A 21438-nucleotide genomic window follows, 5' to 3' on the forward strand; every position below is an offset into this window, starting at 1 on the left:
GGCTCTTAACCTTGCCGAGCGTGGTGGCCTGTTTAACACATGTAGGTAGCTCATTCCAGAGCCTCGGCCCCAGCACCGAGAAAGCACGACCCCCTCGAGACTGTAGTCTGTGTTTAGGAACGACTAACAGTCCTTGTTGTGCTGACCGAAGGTTCCTTGCGGGAACATAAGGATGGATCAGATCCGACAGATAATGTGGAGCCAACTCATTTAAACATTTAAAAACAAACACCAGAACTTTAAACGAAATTCTAAAAGAGACTGGAAGCCAGTGTAGGGATGCCAAGACGGGTGTGATGTGTTCAGATCTCCTGGTACCAGCCAGTAACCTGGCTGCCGCGTTTTGGACCTTCTGCAGTTTCGCTATGGAGGCCTGCTTGATGCCTGCATAAAGTGAGTTACAGTAGTCCAGTCTGGTGGTAATGCAGGCGTCAATGACAGTTTCCAGATGTTTACGTGATAGCAGTGGCTTAATCCTAGCTATTCTCCTGAGATGGAAATAGCAGGATCTGATTGTTCCATTGACCTGGGTGTCCAGTGTGAGCTCTACATCCAACTTCACCCCCAGGTTGGTGACCACAGCCTTCTCAAAAGGCGCTAATGATGGAGAGTCAATCCCTTGGGCACATCCATGTTTGTATTTCAGGCAGAACAGGATAGTCTCAGTTTTATTCTGGTTGAAGAACAATAAATTTTGAGCCATCCATAACTTGACCTCCTCCATGCAGTCCAAGAGCGGTTTAAAAGAACTTGAGTTATTGCATGATTCAGGTAAATAGATTTGACAGTCATCCGCATACATTCCGCATTGTAAGACCCTTAAGAGGTTTCTGTGAGTGCTGTTACACTGTGGACTGTGGGTGGGATGGATGGATGGATGGATGGATGGATGGATGGATGAACTGAATGATCATTGGTGTATGGATGGAGGGTCACAGGATGGATGGATGGATGGATGGATGGATGGATGGATGGATGGATGAACTGAAGGATCATTGGTGTATGGATGGAGGGTCACAGGATGGATGGATGGATGGATGGATGGATGGATGGATGGATGGATGGATGAACTGAAGGATCATTGGTGTATGGATGGAGAGTCACAGGATGGATGGATGGATGGATGGATGGATGGATGGATGGATGGACTGAAGGTTCATTGATGTATGGATGGAGGGTCACAGGATGGATGGATGGATGGACTGAAGGATCATTGATGTATGGATGGAGGGCCACAGGATGGATGGATGGATGGATGGAGGGTTGAAAGATGATGGATGGATGGTTGTTTTCTCCCAAAAAAGAAACAAAGCATAAAATAGAAAAGGTACAGCTAAAGATGGTGAGCTCATGGTAAATGGCGTGTATTTGTATAGCAGCTTCGTAGGGTCTACAACCCCCCAAGGTACTTCACAACACAATCAGTAATCCACCCAATCACACACTGGTGGGGACGAGCTACAATGTGCCCTCAGCTGCACTGGGGGGCGCTGACGGAGGCAGGGCCTGTCGAGCACTGGCACCACCACCACCGCCACCAGTGGGCAAGGCGGATTAAGAGTCTGGCCCAAGAACACAACAGCAACATTCTCTGGTCGGAGCCGGGATCAAACCTGCAACCTTCCCATGCAACCTCCTGAGCTACTGCTGCCTCCATCTTCTACATAGACTTCAGTTTGTTTCTTCATCTGTCTGCAGCATCCAGCGGGCTTGGCGTGACTTTCTGCAGAGACAGGAAGTGGTGAAAAGAAGCCCCTCCCCACCTTCGCTCTCCTCCTCAGACAAGATGAGCATGTCAATCAGCATGATGACCCTGTCAGACGGCTGCACTCCCGTAAGTCATCCCCGTGTCAGACATATTCTCCGTTACAAACACCCGACACGCAGACGACACGACAGCCAGTGGCGGGAGTGACGGCGGTTGGTGAAGCGTGTTTCTGAGGAGGTGTGTGAGCTTCTCCAGCAGAGGACGAGTCTCTCGGTGGACACGTGTTTCAGGTTTTCTGTCCAGGACAGAAATAAGCAAGACTTCATTATTTTCTGCCAAACACATCCACGAGTTTCAGCACCAGTTGTGTGAGATGTCTCTATTTGAGATTTGTGTGATTGTCTGGCTAAACTCTGGATCATTTGAGTTATGGACTTCATCTGTTTCAGGTCATTTTCAGGTCAATTTGTCTAGTCTTTGGGGCCATTATGCCAGTTTGTATCAGTTAAATATTCAGAAAAATTGGCAACCTTTTGTTATGATCACTTTTGTTTTCCCTTCAGCTTAATTCAGGGGAGTTTCATGACACCGGTGAAAACATTATTTGTATGTATACTCCTCTCCCGGATGGTCAGTGGCTGAAAAGAGGAGTCAGTTAAATGATGTTAAAATAAGGGTTGTGTAAATGAAAATATTCACTACAGTAATCCGCATTTTAATGTTAGAAACAACTTTGCGCAGTGATTAGATTAACTAACTGGTTGTCATACTCCTGGGAAATAACTGCTTATGTTGTTTTGCATCAGTCCAGTAGAGGGCAGCAGATCTCTGGTCTATTGATCTACTTTTCAAATCCCCTTTCTTGCTTGGACATTCATGCTAAGAGCCTTTATTTGTTTATTTAGCCATTGTCATTCAGCACAAGCCTCGATCTTTTGTTTAGTAAAACCAAAGTAAACCCTCCAGGTTCTCTCAGCTGCATCTGCTCTGGTCATTCTAATTCTATGCTGATGTTGTCTGCAGCCTGCTGTCTGAATCAGCAGGTCTGTGTGCACTTCCCCGTAATCTCTGAGTCTGGAGTCAACAGGCGGGTTAAATCTCAGAGATGGCTGGGAGAGTCGGGAGTATGAGCATACTTAGACGGTGCTCGCCTACCCTCCTGCTGCTGAAACAGACGGTTTGATTTGGATTCTTGCTGATGCCAGCTGGGTCGGATCAGTTATGAGTTAAGAAAATCCAGCTGAAAAAAATACGTGCCTCATCTTTCTGACAGAGGAAATGAATCCACCGGCTCCGGCCGTGGTGGATGAAGTCGTCCAAAGCTGTTTACACAGAGGCATGAAGCGAGCATGCATCATATACGGCGGGTGTGTCGGAGATCCTTCAGGATGGAGGAGGAATGCTTAGGTCAGTGAGTTGGACCTGCTCACAGGGGCAGATGATCATCACGGGGAGAGAGAGAGAGAGGAGTGGATCTTGTGAGTTCATTACGACCCTAAGGTCACAGGAGAAGAAGATGAAGAGGGGCCGTTAGTTCACCGGTCGAATCCTGCTGACACTGTAGATCTGATCTTTATTTCCTCCCATCCCATGTATGTAATAGTCCTGTATATACTTTATACCCTGAACTCACATCACAACTGTTCTTTTCCCCCTCTCTTACAAATATGTCATCACATTCGTGCATTTTCAGGACGTAGCGGCTCCTGCTTGTTGACTTTTGTACATTTTTACATGTGAACACTCCTGAGATATGGGGTTATATTTTCATGAGGCACAGTGATGTGGAGACCGTCTCTAGGGTAAGACTATGACATCAGTGTATGACCTCATCTTGCCGCCTCATACGTCCGTGTGAGCACGTTGCTTTAGCAAGAAGACCTGATGGACATCCTGCAACGCCTAAATGTGTGAACGGTCTTCCACTCTGTAACTTGGATATCTCTCTTTGTGATCGATCCCCGGGCGCCGTGGCAACAGCAATGCAGGGAGGCAGAATTATGGGTTTCATTAAAAGGGAACCCAACAAAACTCTGGCCTTTATGCTCAGATATGAATCAACTGTCCAAATTTTATTGTTTCATAATACTGGGCTGTTTCCACACAGCCAGCCCACCTACAAACACACACACACACACACACACACACACACACACACACACACACACACGCATGCACGCACGCGCGCACACACACAGACTGCTGCAGCTTCAATTTTCAACTGTCTACAAGACAAATGTCTCTTTATTATGAGACATCAATCAATACTGTTTGGGGACTGGGCAAATGTTTTTCTAGCGGGGTTGACACTAAATTATTTGAAAATTGAGGGGAAAAGTAGCATCAAGGGAGAAAGTCCAGAAAAATCTTTGAAGTCGCCTCTAAAAGTTTGGTTTTTCATCCTTTAAAAAAACAAATCTACGGTGTTTTAGGAGTGTGCTGCAGGTTTTTGGTCTTTGGGAGTGGAGGAGCTGTCCATGGCTGTGGTGCTGATTTGTAGTCAGTGATGTCGTAGCGGAGTCCAGACACTAGAGGGAGACGTTGAATCACACAGGAGTGTTTTTTTATTTATTTATTTGTTCTATTTAAAGGAATAGACTCCTAACAAGGATCACCCAACTGAATCTATTAACATCCTACTTGTGATTATTTAATTAATCTTATCTGTTTACATTTGAGCATATCGTGGACTATGTTCTGGCACTGGAGCATATCCTATTGCGTTTCTTTGGGTTATTTAGGGGTGTTGTGTATGTTGTTGAATTAGAAAATTCGTTTTATGTTATACTTTCCTGTAGAGTGTGTAAACGTGTGCTTGTTTACCAACTGGTGAAGGGCACAGAGGACCACATTAGCCCATCTGTCCAGTGAAGGTGTAGCAATACGCTACCTTCGCCGTCTACCAGCTGCTACGTGTTTCCTCCTCTGCCCTCCTCCATCAGCGCTCTCCTAACACCCCCCCTCCTTCTTTTTCCTGTCATCCCATAGTTTATTTTAGCCTCCTCCTTTCATATTTAATGTCTCTTTTCCCCAGTCTTCTGTGCCTCTCTCTGAGCCTCTCTGCATGTTTCTGTCTCAGTGTTTCAGACTCTCCCTTTATCACTTCCTCACCCTCCCACTGTTTCTCTGGCTTTATCGGGTCAGGCAGCTGCTGTGGCAGCTGCAGCTGTGGAGGCCTGGGAGGAGAGATAAAATAGGTTAGGCAAAGTTTAGGAACTTTCATGGGGTTGCTCTACGTTCTGTCTTTGTTCGCCACACGGAAACACACAGCAGCACAGAGATAGGGGACATTCGGCAGTACGGAACTACAGATTTAGGTCTTCGGGTTAACCACCGGGTCTGGGCAGAGGTGCCCTGAAATAACCCACTCCGTTTTAATGACTTCACAATGCTTTAGAAGTTCAGCAGATTATTGAGGCAGCAGGCTGCACAGCTTGCTCCCTGTGCCAAAACATTTGCCCCATCACACTGGTTTTATTCATTTAGTCAAGTGCACAATACAAATGCGCCATCAGTGGGAACAAACATGTCTGGTAACTGGGCAAATTTTCATTACTATGAATGGAAAAGTCACCAACATGAACAGCTTGGCCCATGGGTCATTGTGCTCTGTGCATTAAGCTACTTTCTCACAGGCTGAAAGTTGAATTTATACTTTCAGTCTTCTCAATATTTTGTCTTATTTAAAAGTGACATATGTAGGAATTTTACAGTGAAAATATCACAAAACAGTCTAAAGTCTCAATCATGCAGGAAGGAAGGTTGCATATAAGGTGATTGGATGCACCCTTCCCTCCTTGGACACTATCACCCTGCAGAGGTGTCTCACTAGAGCAAGGACCATCTCCAGGGACATTTACCACCCAAACAACTACCTTTCTGCCATGCTTCCCTCTGGGAAAAGGTTCAGATCCCTCAGCTGCAGGACCGACAGACTGAGGAAGAGTTTCTTTCCCTGGGCTGTTAGAACCCTGAATGGACAGAAAAATCAACTCTATTGATATTATTTATTGTATTTTGTAATGTTTTTGTTTTTATTGCATGGTGCATATTGTACTTGTTTTAGCTATTTTTCTTAGTATTTTTAGCGGATGCCTAATGTGGAGCTCTAGGAAATTTCGTTGAATGGACAATCAATTAATGACAATACAGGATATCTATCTCTATCTATCTATTAAAGTAAATGTACTTCTCAGTCGGCTGGGGCGTTTCAAATTTTCCCCTAAGAGGAACGTAGTCATTGTTTACAATCTGACCCGCCTCCATACTTCCTGCTTCCACAGCCATTTAAGCCTGCAGAGTTGCTAATTCTGCCCTGGCATTTGTAGTTCAACACCAGTTGGCACAGAGCAGCAGTGTTGTGGAGAAAATGGAATCCATTAAGCAGGAGCGACCCAGAAGTTATTTCTCGTACGCCTAAGAAGCCACGGCATCTTTTTGGTTTGCTCTTAATATCTGGTAAAGATGGCTAGAGACTAACATTGAGCTAACAATGCTAACGGTGAATTTGAAACAAATAGTTGGCTCAAAAAAATTAATCTCAAGCTACTTTTTCAATTGCCATCAAATCGATACTACAGTGAAATGTATTTTCCACTTATCAGATTACTGTGTCTGCCTGACTGACTGATTTGTGTCTGAATAATTTTAATAAACTCAACAACAACATGGGATTGACGAAATTATTACAAGAAGCTCAATATTATGGTTCCAGTTAAGCCAGCATGCTGGATGCTGCCTTCTCCCAGTAGCCTTTCCCCTTCTCCTCCACTGTGGAGCAGAGCAGCACTTAGATGATTTATGGTAATTATGCAAATGAAACATAAGGCTTTGGAAATTAATGCTAACCCCCTCAAGTCTGTTAATCACTGGAGGATGGGTGTAACTACAGCTAATGCTTTTTTTATTTTACAATCTTGTTACTGTAATACCGGGAACGATGCAAAAAAAAAAAAAAGTAAAAGAAAAGAAAAGAAAAACCCAAGGTCTGGAGATAAGAGCTTGTCCTGAATCAGGTTAGGTTTTTTTAATCCTCCCAGCGCCCGTTCACACCTTTAATCGTTTCTTTTCATTAGAGGCAAATTGATTGAAAGGCGTTTCCACACGTGGGCTTGTAATGTGTTTTTATTCCTCTGGAGCGATGCCGCACCTGTGGGCTGCAGATTGCATCGACAGAAACGCTCTGGTGGAAATCTTTCACCCAGATAAGTTGAACCAAGCTGGCGCAGGGGTGGGTGTGCAGGGCCTTTGTTGAGTCTGAGGCGAGTCGGTCACAGCGACAGGTCCTGACGGGATGTAGGAGGACCGCTTTGACACACCGGCCGAGGTATTGATCGACAGAATCACTAGTGACCTCACGCCACGTTCTATGGAGACAGTGTGGCTGTAGATCTGCCTGATGTAGAACCTACACACCACTGAAGCTTCTGTGTAGATGCTTCCAGCGCCCTGCAGACATGTGAAGGACATTCAGATGACTCTTATTATTATGCATTAGGGAGATGGAGCCTTGTGTGTAATAATGTCTGACGGAGGGCAGTGAGCTCTGACGCCCTGCTAATCAGCAGAATGTCAGCCGAACACGGGCCCTTTCACACCTGGGACACGTCATGTCATCCACTCTCTGAAGTGTGTAATACAAATTACCGTTGTGTGTGTGTGTGTGTGTGTGTGTGTGTGTGTGTGTGTGTGTGTGTGTGTGTGTGTGTGTGTGTGTGTGTGTGTGTGTGTGTGTGTGTGTGTGTGTGTGTGTGTGTGTCTGAGACTGAGTGAGACGGAAAGAAGAGCATTGATCTAAAGCACATGTAATTTCATAACAAGAGCTGATTTTATGTCAATCAATCAAATGTATTTATAAAGCGCTTTTCAAACAAAGTGCTACTCAAAGTCCTTTACAAAATGACCCCAGATTCCCATAACAGGTTAGAAACATTAACAGACATATGCAAGCAAACACACACGCACACACACACACACACACACACACACACACACACACGCGCGCACACACACAAGTAATTATATTAGGCTGAGTCCAGATGAGCCAAGTAAGGTAAGGCAAGGAAACGCCATCAGAGGAGCCGTCTGCCCCGGCAGCATCAGGTCTTCCACACTAAGTCAGGGCGCTCAGTGGAGGGGGAGCATAGACCCCCACCTATAGAGCGCCCAGGAAGCTACAGTCGGCCACCGCTCCCGGGGCAGAGGGCCCCCACAGAGGAAACACTGGATTAAAATGAGTAAAAATATAATAAAAGAGCTAATATAAATGACAAAAGTTAGAAAATAAGTAATAAATAAAATCATATAGACAGTAAAATAATATTATTAAATAATAAAACTGTGCTAAAATATAATCGTATAGAACATGCAAAGCAAGTAATAAAATATAATCATGTAAAACGAGAAATAAAACTGTAGAAAATATTTAGATAAAAGCTAACCTAAAAAGGTGGGTCTTGAGCCTGGACTTAAAAACATTCAGAATTCATGTCGTTAAGGTTTGCCTGAGTTTGTAACTCCTGGTCCAAAGTGACATCATCCTGCTTTTGTACTGTCTGTTGAATTCCACCGGAGGTCACTGTTCTGCTTTGTTGTGACACCAACCATGGAGGAGTCCAGTTCCCTCACGACGGATGGCTTCTCCACTCTACAGGGGATCTCGACTGGGTATCAGTTACAGAGTAAAGCTGGATTTAAATGGTGCCGTTTCAGGAAATGTGATGCAGATCGCCGGAACCACAAGGGCTCTTGATTCTGCAGAGTGGAAGGCTCTTAAAATGTGCAAACACCCGTCCCATTTCTTTTGGTCTGGGAGAGCAAGTCAAGAGCCTCATCGTTTAGCATAATATCTCATCATTTGCACTTTATAATTAAAAAGAGAGGTGAGCTTCTGTTTAAGGCAGGGCCTTAACTGTTCTCTCTCTCTGTTTTTCCTCCTTTGCTTTTTTTTTTTATCCTTGAGCCTTTTAATTTCACGACACTTGAATACAATATTAAAGTGCTTCAGGATGACGTCAGACTTGTGAGCAAGCTGCTGGGTTTTTCCTGCCTGCTTCCTATAAATAAATCTTTCTCGGTCTCTCTCTCTCCTCTTTTTCCCTCGTCTTTTTTATTATCAGCTTCATCTCGCCTCATGTTTTGAATAAATGTGTTGCAAAAATATGCAGAACTGAAAACAGCAGGTTGACTAGTAGTAGTACTACTAACAACAGCAATAAAATAATCAGCATTTATTTTCTCCCAGCGTGCCAGAAGCTGCTCTTATTCTAAAACATCACAATGTAGTCTTATAATTTCTTATTTTTAAATGCTGTGTATTTTTGCCATGGCCTGTTTCGTGTCTTTTACAGAAAGTAATCACTGCAATAACTCATTTTCTGTTCAATGTTTTTACATTCAATCAAATCAAATTTTAAAGGAACAACATGTAAGAATTTTACAGTACAATAATCACAAAGCAGTCTGTCTCCATCATGTTGGAAGGAATGATAAAATGGTAACTGGCCTGTATTTGATATAGCACCTTCTAGTGTTCTGGAACCCCCCAAGGCGCTTTACAACACAATCAGTCATTCACCCATTCACACACACATTCACACGCTCCTGGGGATGAGCTACGATGTAGCCACAGCTGCCCTGGGGTGCTCTGACACCTGAGGCTGCCGAGCATAGGCGCCATCGGTCCCTCCGACCACCACCAGCAGGCAAGGTGGGTTAAGTGTCTTGCCCAAGGACACAACGACAGAGACATAGTGAGTGGGTCTCGAACCTGCAACCTTCCGATTATGGGGAGAGCACTTAACTCTTGTGCCACCGTCGCTCCAACAACGAAGGAAGGTTACATTGAAACCCTAACCCCTAACTGGCTGGGGGGTTGTCAGTTTTTCTCCTTTCAAAATGGCCAAAGAGGGACGTGACCACGGTTTACAGAGTCGCCAGGTCTGCTAACGCCGCAACGCTAGTATTTGTAATTTGACACGGCAGGCAAAAAGCTCCATATTGGTTAAGGAACCCAAGCTAGTAAAGAGGAGCGACCCAGAAGTTATTTCTTGTACTCCTAATAAGCCACAACATCTTTTTGTTTTTCTCTAATATCGGGTAAAGAAGGCTTGAGGCTAACTTTGAGCTAACGGTGAATTAGAAGCAAAGAGTCGGCTCTAAAAATATCTCAAGCTACTTTTTCAATTACCAACAAATGGATGGTACAGCGAGGTTTATTTATCTACTTATCAACTTACTATGAATGACTTGTCTTCACTCATCATCTAGAACATTTTGGAGTTGATCCATAACTGGCAACAGCCATGAAACTCACAGAACCAGAGTAGAAAAGTTACCTGTTTGCTTAGAAAATGGGATGCAGTAACCATCTTTGACCACAGGGTGTCATACTGCACCTTTAAGAAAGACTGTTCAGTTTGGTTTCATTAGAGTAAACTGTGCTGTGTTTTTTTTTAGGCGTTTGATTACTTTGTGTGTTTTTGAGTGGAAAAGCATGTTTTTGCAGCTTCCTCCTGTTGGAAGTATTACTGTGGTTAGCTTCTTAAAGGTCACTGAGAAACAGTTTTTTACTTGTTATAAATTAGATTGTTAATTTGAGTTTCACTTGCAGGCGAAATGTTTAAAATTGTCTTTCACCCCTATTTCCTGTGTTTGCTGCTGATGAGAATAGACGGGGTCAAAGCTTGGGTCAGAAAAAGCCACACAGATCTTCTCGCACTGAAAATTTACTTTGATGGACTCGCACATCTTGGCTCATGACGGGGAGCGCCGTAGTTGATTAGTGTCCAGGAGACAGCAGAGCGTGTCTTTGGTAGTAGAAGCTAATCGCGGCAGAACTTCTCTAGTCTTGTGTTATTTGTGGAGACAAAACATCAACCTTGAAGAGCTAACAGAGTCAGCGGTAGAGTCATGTTGTTCTTACCCAATCAGAGGCAAAATGTCCAAATAACAAAAATCCAAATCCGGACGTTTTCTGGGTTAGGGTTAGCTTTTTCCATTTGTCGATAATCAATAAAAAGCACAAGAAGAAGAAAAATAGGTTTGCTTTTTTTTGTTGGCATCATGGTGGCAGCTGGAATTAAATTTAAGAGAGTAATGTCTTTGAAGGCAAAGCAAAAAGCTAAAAATCCAGCGTGAACATCGGCGCGGCCTACGCTAGTTTAAGGATTTAAAGGAGGCTACATAATCACGGACTGATGGTGACTTTTGTTTGTCTCTACTGGACTTTTAAATATTAATATTTTTTCCCAGCAGTGTGGATCTTTTTACTTTGTGGGTTATTGTAGTATTAGTTGCCTCATGTGAGTGTTAGCTTTTTGTTAGCGCTATAGCTACGGAAGTCTGCAGCGGGTTGTTTACGACTGTTGTAATTCCATTTACAACCAGTAGGGCAGAAGAGCGGGAAACTGTTTAGTGTCACTTTAAATCTGACATCCTTTGCTTCATTAAAGAGCAAGTCACCAACCCACCGAACTCTTACTCAACTCCCACTTCCTGTTTGAAAAATGCAACAAATGCTGTTGCCTAGCAGACCAAGAGGGCGGAGCCACTAACAAATACACACACTCACGACATTGTGACATCATAATGCGCCATCTAACATCATAGTGTACCTCTTAGCCAATACCGATGGCAGATTTAAATTCAAATGCTGTGCAGAGTTTTTACCTGACAATGGCTCAACACTGACAGTTTTAGGCAGAATATTTAAATTTTAACTAAGAAGCGCTAAAATGCCGAATTATTGACTACATTTGCCAACAGCATGATCAGACACTCATTTATATAGTTTATCAGCAAAAAAAATGTTGACTGGAGCGACTTGCTCTTTAAAGAAAAACATTTTCACGCTAAAGCCGTTATCAGGATTTATGAAAAAGCTGGATATCTAATCTTGGACTAAAACATGAAAGTTCAAACATCAGTAGGGGATTGTTTACAGGAAAATAAAAACGGCTGTAGCTCGTTACCTCTGCACTGGCGGTGTTTGTTCCAACTAAAGCAGGTGAGACTAAAACTGTTTCTGACTGCCTTCCTGTAACCGGTGCAAGACGAGACTAGGTTTAATTAATAGGTGGAACATCACACACACACACGCACACACACACACACACACACAACACACACACACACACACACACACACACAGAAAAGAAAGAAGTGAGGATTAGTGTGCTGCCACTGGTCTGTACATGACATAATTTTTCAGCAATATTCTACCCCTGGAGCCTGTATGGTGTGTGTGTGTGTGTGTGTGTGTGTGTGTGTGTGTGTGTGTGTGTGTGTGTGTGTGTGTGTGTGTGTGTGTGTGTGTGTGTGTGTGTGTGTGTGTGTGTGTGTGTGTGTGTGTGTGAGACAAAGGGAGTGAAAAGGAGCAGCCTGAAGCACTGCTCGTATCCAGCCTCATTTAACCAGATACCACTCCTCCATTATCAGCTGGATCATTATCTGCTCTCCTCCCCGCTCTTCAGCCGAGACTCGAGGTGGAAACACCGACGCTCTCACCCTGGATCCTTAACAATTCTCTGTTCTCTTCACATCTGCACCAAAAAAAACAAAAAATAGGAAACACGTGCTAGCAGAAACTTTTTTCTACAGTATTCCTGTGGCAGCTTAAAAAATGACAAAATGAGGCTAGAGCAGCTGTTTTGGGGCGCAACATGTGTCTTCACTCCTGACGCCATTGCAGGCCATGGCCTAAGTTTACAGCATAGAAGAGGTGGATCACTCATGCATGCGTTACACTGTTGAGCATAAAAAGGGAGGTCATGAAAGCACACATTTGTCTTGGGGACAGAGAATGACCCTTCCCTTCACTGCATGTCTCACCACAATAACACAAACTCTGTGAAGAATGAAAATTAACCCACTTTGTTCTACTTTTCCCTTCATAAAGAACTCTTTTCTCTTGGTTTCCGTACTGTTTCTCATCAGAATGACAATAATTTCCCACTTCGCTTTTACGATTTCCTTTCTGCGCCGGGTCTGAGTTGATATTTCTGAGTGGTTCTCCGTGTTGTTATTCAGCTCGAACAATTCCACTGCTCATTCAGCCCTGTGAGATCCCACTAATAGTCACCGTGAGTGCTGAGGCATGGAACGGTAGGATACACTAAACCGACTCTGGAAATGTAAAAGACGGCTCGCACACACTGACAGAGCGTGGATTTGCACGTTTGTGTCGGTCTGGATTCGAGTGTGTGTATTTGCTCTCTCAGACGTGACCATCTAAGCTGTGATTTTTATTAAAATACTGAACATGCGGTCTGTTTGAGAAGGAAAAGAGTCGAAGGGGGATTTTGTTTCTCGGTTTATTGGTTTGGCATTTAGAGACTGGGAAATCCTGAGTGGAAGAGAAGAAGGGAACAAAAAAAGGCAGATGAAGGGAGAAAGACGGTTCTTGGTCTGGTCTCCTGAGAGAAATTAACTGATTTTGTGATGAATGAAAAGATGGAGATGAGGCTTTCTCTCCTCCGTAACCCAACACTCCCACCCAGCAAACCCGTCAGGGTGATGATGTCAGTGTACGGGAAACGATTAGGGAGCAGATAAAAGGAAAAGTTTCATCATCTCTAAACTAGGTTGGTTCTGAGTGGAGATAGGCTGCTGTTGTCTATTGAGGGCGTTGCCTCCTTAGACACAATCTAATCAGGCCTCCTTTGCGGCTCCAACCATCAGACCTCCAACAACATCTTCCCTCTGATTGGCTAACAGCAGCGCAACTCTCCCACAGAAGCCTGAAGGAGTTCTGCCGTGTGGCGGAGTTGCTAATGCTAACGGTTAGACGATCTCTGCTGTTTCCTGGACGCTAAACCAGCTTTCCCCGTTGTGAGTCAAGACGTGCGATTCCACGAATGTTACGTGACAGTGTGACATAGATCTGTCAGGCTTTTCAAATCCTACAGTTTCACCGTCGATTTTCAGAAGCTAATGCAGGAGACGGGTGTAGGAGACTATTTTCACACTAAGCCTGCATGAAAAACTCAGAGTTACTGATTATAATTAGTGAAGTTGACCTTTAAATTTACCCAATCTCCACTTTTGGCTGCTGTCTTTTAGATATCACCACAGTCTCGCTACGTCACCCTATCCCCCGCATCCGTCACACCAACCCTGTCACGCTTTGTGCCAAGAGGAGGTTAGGACCCAAAGATACAGATATTCCAGATGACACAGGGTTGGTGGAAATAACGTAAAAATCCTTTATTAACGAATAAATCCAAAACGGCAGGGAGCCAAAAACCAAAATTAAGAAAATCCTAATAACAAAACCTAGAGAGATCCAAGAGCGTAAGAAAACCATCCATCCACCCATCTTCTGAACCCGCTTTGTCCACGTGGGGTTGCCGGGGTGGGGGGGTGGGGGGTAGGCTGGTGCCTATCTCCAGCAGTCAACAGGCAATTAGGCGGGGTACACCCTGGAAAGAGAGCCATTCCATCGCAGGGCAACACAGAGACACACAGGACAAACAGTCATGCACACACACACACACACACACACACCTAAGGACAATTTAGACAGACCAATCAACCTAGCAGTCATGTTTTTGGACTGTGGGAGGAAGCCGGAGTACCTGGAGGGAACCCACGCATGCACAGGGAGAACATGCAAACTCCATGCAGAAAGATCCCAGGCTGGGAATCAAACCCAGGACCTTCTCGCTGCAAGGCAACAGCTCTAACCACTGCGCCACTGCGCAGCCCCGTAAGAAAACCAAAAGATACAAAATCTAGAGAGGGGAACGAGACAAGGGTGACACAAACAATGACCCAACAACAAACAGGGACGCAGACAGGGTTATATACACTGGGGCATGATGAGTGGAAGATAAGCTGCAGGCGCGCGGGGAGAGAAACCTGGTGAAAGCAATTAACTAGTCAGGGAGAGGAAACTAACATGACCTAAGAGCAAAAACCTAAAGACAAGAAGAGCAAGCAGAATAACTAATGTTCTAAGGGGAAGGAAAACTACAAAAGAGACTAATTAAATGAAAAGCTGAATCTTATAGAAAAACTGCAGAGGGGTGACTAGGGGAGACCAGCGGGAGCACAGGACCTGGGAGGGGTCATCTGGAGGGGCTGCAGACCAGGAGACACATGAGGGGATCCTTAGAGGGGGATGGAGCACACAAGGAGACACATGAGGGAGACGCAGACCATGACAAACCCTCTGACTCCGCCTCCAAACCTGGGCCATCCCTCTGAAACTTTATATCTAATATAAACTCCTGCAACGTTGCTTTTCTTACGTACGAGCAAATATCCAGATGTATTACCGTTATTACCACTTCTGCACGGCTTTCAGGACGGCACATGAGCGTGTTCTCTTTTACTGAATATCATCAACCATCAGCGCTCGTATCTGCTTTATAGTTTTACTTAAAAGGTTAGGATTATGGGTTTTACAGGCGACAAACTCATAGGAAGAGGGAGATTCTTCGTCGGACCCTGTTGAGCTGGTAAACTGATATCAGCTGTGGTTCTTATCATCACCACCTCATTACGCAGGGCTGCACTGATATTACAGGGAAGCGCTTTTGGCCTCTCGTATTCATTCAGGGAATCACAGAACAGGCGAGCGTGCTAAGGGGTACAGATGACAGAGGAGTGAGATGCTTCCTGAACTCCACAGAAAAAGACTAAACAGGAAGTGCGTGGTAGGTAGAGAAAAATACGCTCGAGTTGTAAGACAGGTTAAATGAGGGTGAGCAAAAGTGTCCCAGTTTAAGACACTTGGAGGATCTGAAACCGTAGCGCAACGTTGCATCTGCCCGTCACGAGGGAGACTTCACAGCATCCGTGGTACCACTCATCATCCAAACGTATGATGTTACTCTGGGAAATCAAACTGGGTTTTTTTTTTTGTGTGTCAAGAGTGGGGACAGGAGGATGGAAGCGTAAAAGGAAATATGATAATTAGTTAGAGAAGCGGCGCTTTCGCCGCAAACCCACAGGATGTTGAGCAGAGGCGCTTTGATTTTTATGCACGCTGTCAGGAAGCGTCGCGGTGAGGAGGTGAGAGACGGTGCCATGCAGAGGTGAGGCATGCCACGAGGGTCACGCAAGTGTCAGGAAAAGAGTTTCTGCGAGTTTAAAGCTGGAATTAAAGAAACTGGTGAAAGTTTAAGGAAAAGTCGTCTGTTTTATAGCTGCTTACAGAGAGTTTAGTCAGTGTGAGAGCTCAGACGGCCTAAATTCTACTAGCTGCTCCCGAGGAAACTATTAGTTCTGTCCCAAGAGTCTTCTCTGAGTCCTTCATGGCCAGAATACGTTAAAGGTTAGACCGTCCTCGGTGCTGCTTAAATTACTAAATAGGCTCTTCTCTTTAAGGGTCTGGTTTTTTTTTTTTTTTTTCAGAATCCTCATTCAGTGGCCCTTTCTCTTATGTCGACTCTCGATGGATTTAATTGGCTTAAGCAAATCAGGCTTTGGAGGAAATTAATTTCTAGTTAGAGACAAGAAAGGACTGCCCAAAAATTGTCCAACGGGAAAGCTTGAAGCAGCCGGGATGAGAGTCCGCTTTCCTGCAAATACAGGTGCTGGCCAGTAAATTAGAATATCATCAAAAGGTTGAAAATATTTCAGTAATTCCATTCAAAACGTGAAACTTGTACATTATATTCATGCAATGCACACAGACCAATGTATTTCCAATGTTCATTACATTTAAATTTGATATTCATAAGTGACAACTAATGAAAACTCCAAATTTGGTATCTCAAAAAATTAGAATATTCTGAAAAGGCTGAATATAGAAGACACCTGCTGCCACTCTAATCAGCTGATTTACTCAAAACACCTGCAAAGGCCTTTAAAAGGTCCCTCAGTCTTGTTTTGAAGGCACCACAATCATGGGGAAGACTTCTGACTTAACAGCTGTCCAAAAGACAATCATTGACACCTTGCACAAGGAGGGCAAGACACAAAAGGTGATTGCTAAAGAAGCTGGCTGTTCGCAGAGCTCTGTGTCCAAGCACATTAACAGACAGGCGAAGGGACGGAAAAAATGTGGTAGAAAAAAGTGTACAAGCTCTAGGGATAACCGCACCCTGCAGAGAATTGTGACGACAAACCCATTCAAAAATGTGGGGGAGATCCACAAAGAGTGGACTGCAGCTGGAGTCAGCGCTTCAAGAACCACCACGAGGAGACTCATGAAAGACATGGGATTCAGGTGTCGCATTCCGTGTGTCAAGCCACTCTTGAACAAGAAACAGCGCAAGAAGCGTCTCGCCTGGGCCAAGGACAAAAAGGACTGGACTGATGCTGAGTGGTCCAAAGTTATGTTTTCTGATGAAAGCAAGTTCTGCATTTCCTTTGGAAATCAAGGACCCAGAGTCTGGAGGAAGAGCGGAGAAGCACAGAATCCACGTTGCATGAGGTCCAGTGTAAAGTTTCCACCGTCAGTGATGGTGTGGGGTGCCATGTCATCTGCCGGTGTTGGCCCACTCTGTTTCCTGAGGTCCAGGGTCAATGCAGCCGTCTACCAGGAAGTTTTAGAGCACTTCATGCTTCCTGCTGCTGACCAACTTTATGGGGATGCAGACTTCACCTTTCAACAGGACCTGGCACCTGCACACAGTGCCAAAACCACCAGCACCTGGTTCAAGGACCATGGTATCCCTGTCCTTGATTGGCCAGCAAACTCGCCTGACCTTAACCCCATAGAAAATCTATGGGGTATTGTGAAGCGGAGGATGCAATACGCTAGACCCAACAATGCAGAGGAGCTGAAGACGACTATCAGAGCAACCTGGGCTCTCATAACACCTGAGCAGTGCCACAGACTGATCGAGTCCATGCCACGCCGCATTACTGCAGTTATTGAGGCAAAAGGAGCCCCGACTAAGTATTGAGTGCTATACATGCACATTCTTTTCATGTTCATTCTTTTCAGTTGGCCAACATTAGAGAAACAAACATTTTTTCATTGGCCTTTAGAATATTCTAATTTTCTGAGATACCAGATTTGATGTTTTCATTGGTTGTCACCTATAAATATCAAAATTAAACGTAATAAACATCGGAAATACATTGGTCTGTGTGCATTGCATGAATATAATGTACAAGTTTCACGTTTTGAATGGAATTACTGAAATATTTTCAACCTTTTGATGATATTCTAATTTACTGGCCAGCACCTGTAAAGGTGGAATGCTCCCTCTGGGAGTCTTGTGCTCATGTTAGTAGGATGGAGCAAACGGTGGGTCGGGGCTCCATCTGGAGCGCTGATGTCATTGATCTGGTCTGCTGTAGTGGAGAAGGAGTGGTGCTGAAAGGCAAATCTGTGTATTCACCGGTCCGTCTACATTCCAGCTCTCACCTATGGTCGTGAGATGTGGGTCGTGACTGAAAGAACAAGAATCTGAAATGAACTTCCTGCTGAAGGTGGCTGGGCTCAGCATATTCAGGTAATCAGCTGACCTCATTCTTGAAGAACTTCCTTTGCTGAACCTAGACCTGACCAACTGCAGCAATCCCAGATCATAACACTACCCCCACAGGCTTGTACAGTAGGCACGAGGCATGATGGATGCATCACTTCATCTGCCTCTTCTTACCCTGATGCACCGTCACTCTGGAACAGGGTCAACCTGGATTCATCAGACCAGTTTTAATAATGCGTCGGACAGTTCTTAACCCCGTTTTAGTCGTTTATGCAATCTCCTTAGATGTTTCCTCTGCTTGATGCCAATGATCTGACCCTTCCTAAACAGACTAACATCTTTTCCACGACCACCAGATGTGTCTTTCCACATGGTTGTTTAAGAAATGAGAAGCAACTCATTGCACCAGTTGGGTTAAATAACTTGTTGCAGCTGAAAGATAATCACCCGTGCAGCAATTATCCAATAGGAGGCTCCTACCTGTTTGCTTAGTTAAATCCAGGTGGCGACTTTTTTTTTGGCCGGCAGCATATAAAAGACCTGAGTCCGACCAGTCAGTCATTCATCCATTCACGCACTGCTGTGTTGGCTGGTTAGGAGGAACGACCACCGGCTTCTTCTCTTCACCTAACCTGGGATGGAAGCGTGTAAGGTGCTGTCTCCTGCTGGTGGTGTTGCTGTATTTTAGTTTAGCTGTACACCATTTTCCTTTAATCCTGATGAGTAAATCCCACGCTTAGTGGCTGAAGCTTAGAAACTAGCTGCCATCATGGCTAATTAGTTATTTCCGCTGGTCCGTTCCCTAAAGTGTCCGGGTTAGGGTTAGGGTTAGGCATGTGTAACTTTTACGTTCCTGCCACTCTTTGTGTCGGTTTTTCTGCATTTATTTATAACCAGTTATGAAAGTTTTCAAATCGTTGAATCGGCACACATCTACGCCTACCCTTGAGCCACCGCCACCCCGCCAACTCCACCATTGTATCACTTTCCTCAACAGTAGGTGTCACCACTGAACAAATACCAATAATGCTGCCGGACTGGCACAAGAAGAAGTCAAATAAAAAGTATTACCAATGTTATTGATACTTTATTGATCCCCTTATTTATTTGCATTTGACCCATGAGGATGAGGAGGCTGCCTGGGATCGAACCTCACACCTTCCGGTCAGTGGCCATGCATTCACGGCCACCTGCATAGAGCTGCACGCGTTTCTATTGAAGTTTTATTTCTGTATTAAATTCACAGTTGTTGTTTTTTTTAAACTAAATTAAAAAATCGTAATCGGAAGGTTGCAGGTTCAAGCCCCGCTCAGTCTGTCGCTGTCGTTGTGTCCTTGGGCAAGACACTTAACCCACATTGCCTGCTGGTGGTGGTCGGAGGGACCGGTGGCGCCAGTGCTCGGCAGCCTCGCCTCTGTCAGTGCGCCCCAGGGCAGCTGTGGCTACACTGTAGCTCATCCCCACCAGTGTGTGAATGTGTGTGTGAATGGGTGAATGACTGATTGTGTTGTAAAGCGCCTTGGGGGAATCCAGGACTCTAGAAGGTGCTATATCAAATACAGACCCTTTACCATTTCACTAATAATTTCTAAAGCTGGGTTTTGTGGTACAGAAACAAGATTTGTTGGAGACATTTTGTCCTGGTTGTAGCATGTTTAGAATGTGTTAAGCGGGAAGTCTCATCCTGAAGCTTGTATTTTAACTTTAAGAAAGCCTGTTTTATTATCGGTCTGTCTGATTTCTACAGCTGATGGAAAGCAAAGAAAAAGATCTTTTCTTTAGCGCCTCTCAAGATGAAAATCACGAGGTGCTTCACAAAAACTAAACATTTTAAACATAAAAATGATTGAAAAAAGGTTTAAAAGTATGTTTAAAATAAGAAAAAAAATATTTTATTGTGATTAAAAAATGTAAGGAAAGACAAAATGAATAGGAAAAATGGAAATCAGTGGATCCCGGGAAAGTCGGAATCAAGGCGAGCGTGATGAAGGTCATGCCAAAGCCAGCTGAACAAGTGAGCCTTCAGCTGCTTTTTAAAGGAGACCACTGAGTCCACTGATCTCAGGCTCAGGGGGAGAGAGGTCCAGAGTCTGGGGGCCACAGCAGCAGATGATCTGTCACCTTTGGTCTTTAGCCTGGTGCTGCACAACCAGTAGGCTTTGATCACTGGACCTCAGGGACCTGCTGGGGGTGTAGGGACTGAGAAGATCACCAGTCTATGATGGTGTTTGTCCATGTAAGGCCCTATAGACCAGAACCAGGATGTTGAAATGAACCCTGAAGTTGACTGGCAGCCAGTGAAGCTGGAGGAGAAGCGGGGTGATGTGGGTGTGTTTGGAGGACTTGGTCAGAAGCCGAGCACAGGCATTCTCAACCACCTGTAGACGGTTCAGGGAGGTTCTGCTCAGACACGTGAAAAGAGAGTTGCAGTAGTCTAAGCGTGAGGAGATGAAGGCGTGGAGAACTGTCTCCAACATCACCTAGGATCAAGAACATGAAACTTCTACCTTTACTTTTAGGAAAATGTTACTTTAAACAAGTTTTGTCTTCTAAATAAATAGAAATGAGATAGAAATAGTATGAATGATATTTTTTAATGATTTTTAGTAAAGATTTGAAATCTGAAATAGTTTAATGGAAGCTGAGTTACACTCTTCAGAATTGAGTGAACTCTGCCTTTTTTTACTTTGTAATGTTTATGGTTGTTGAGTACTCGGTGATGTGATGCTCGTTTCCTTATAAACACACACCAAGCCTCTAGTGTGTATTGAACAGACATATTGTCCCAGATTAGACGCAACGTGCACACGTTCCCCATCAGCTCGGAACAAAATGATGCATGCCAACGGAAAACGCCCGTCAGCTTTGATATGGTGACGCCTTCATCTCGCATCGCGCTCCTCGGTCCCCAAATCACTCATTCGCCGAGTTCACGAACTCCGGATAAAACTGTGAAGATGTGAATGGGGGCGCGTGTGTGTGTGTGTGTGTGTGTGTGTGTGTGTGTGTGTGTGTGTGTCTGTGTGTGTGTGTGTGTGTCTGTGTGTGTGTGTGCAGAAATACAACAGGAAAAGAAATCTGTTCATGAAGGCTTTTTGTTTCAGAGGAGCTTTCAGTGGCTCCTGTGGGGGATGTGAAGTTTTGCTGGGAAACAGTTCTTGTTATGGCAAAAGGTATTTTATCTATATAGTAAGCAGACCTCACCGGGGATTAGCTGAGGTAGAAAGTTCAGCAGCTGTGCGCTAACTGCTTTAGAGATAGGCGTGTTTTCCCCTTCCCGCTATGCTTCATTAATCCAAATTCTGGAAATAAATTACTCCCAAACATCACCGCTATAGGCTT

At 44.5% G+C, this 21438-nt stretch overlaps 1 protein-coding gene across 1 annotated transcript in view; it reads left to right on the plus strand.

Moving 5' to 3' along the window:
• schip1 (schwannomin interacting protein 1) overlaps positions 1–21438 on the plus strand; it is a 374676-nt gene that overhangs the window by 133306 nt on the left and 219932 nt on the right. The window contains exon 8 of the mRNA XM_015951057.3: positions 1699–1834. Within this exon, the coding sequence (XP_015806543.1) occupies positions 1699–1834 (136 nt within the window). The remainder of the gene's footprint in view (positions 1–1698; positions 1835–21438) is intronic.

This window comes from Nothobranchius furzeri, chromosome 13 (genome assembly GCF_043380555.1).
Source record: "Nothobranchius furzeri strain GRZ-AD chromosome 13, NfurGRZ-RIMD1, whole genome shotgun sequence".
Classification (NCBI taxonomy): Eukaryota; Metazoa; Chordata; class Actinopteri; order Cyprinodontiformes; family Nothobranchiidae; genus Nothobranchius; species Nothobranchius furzeri.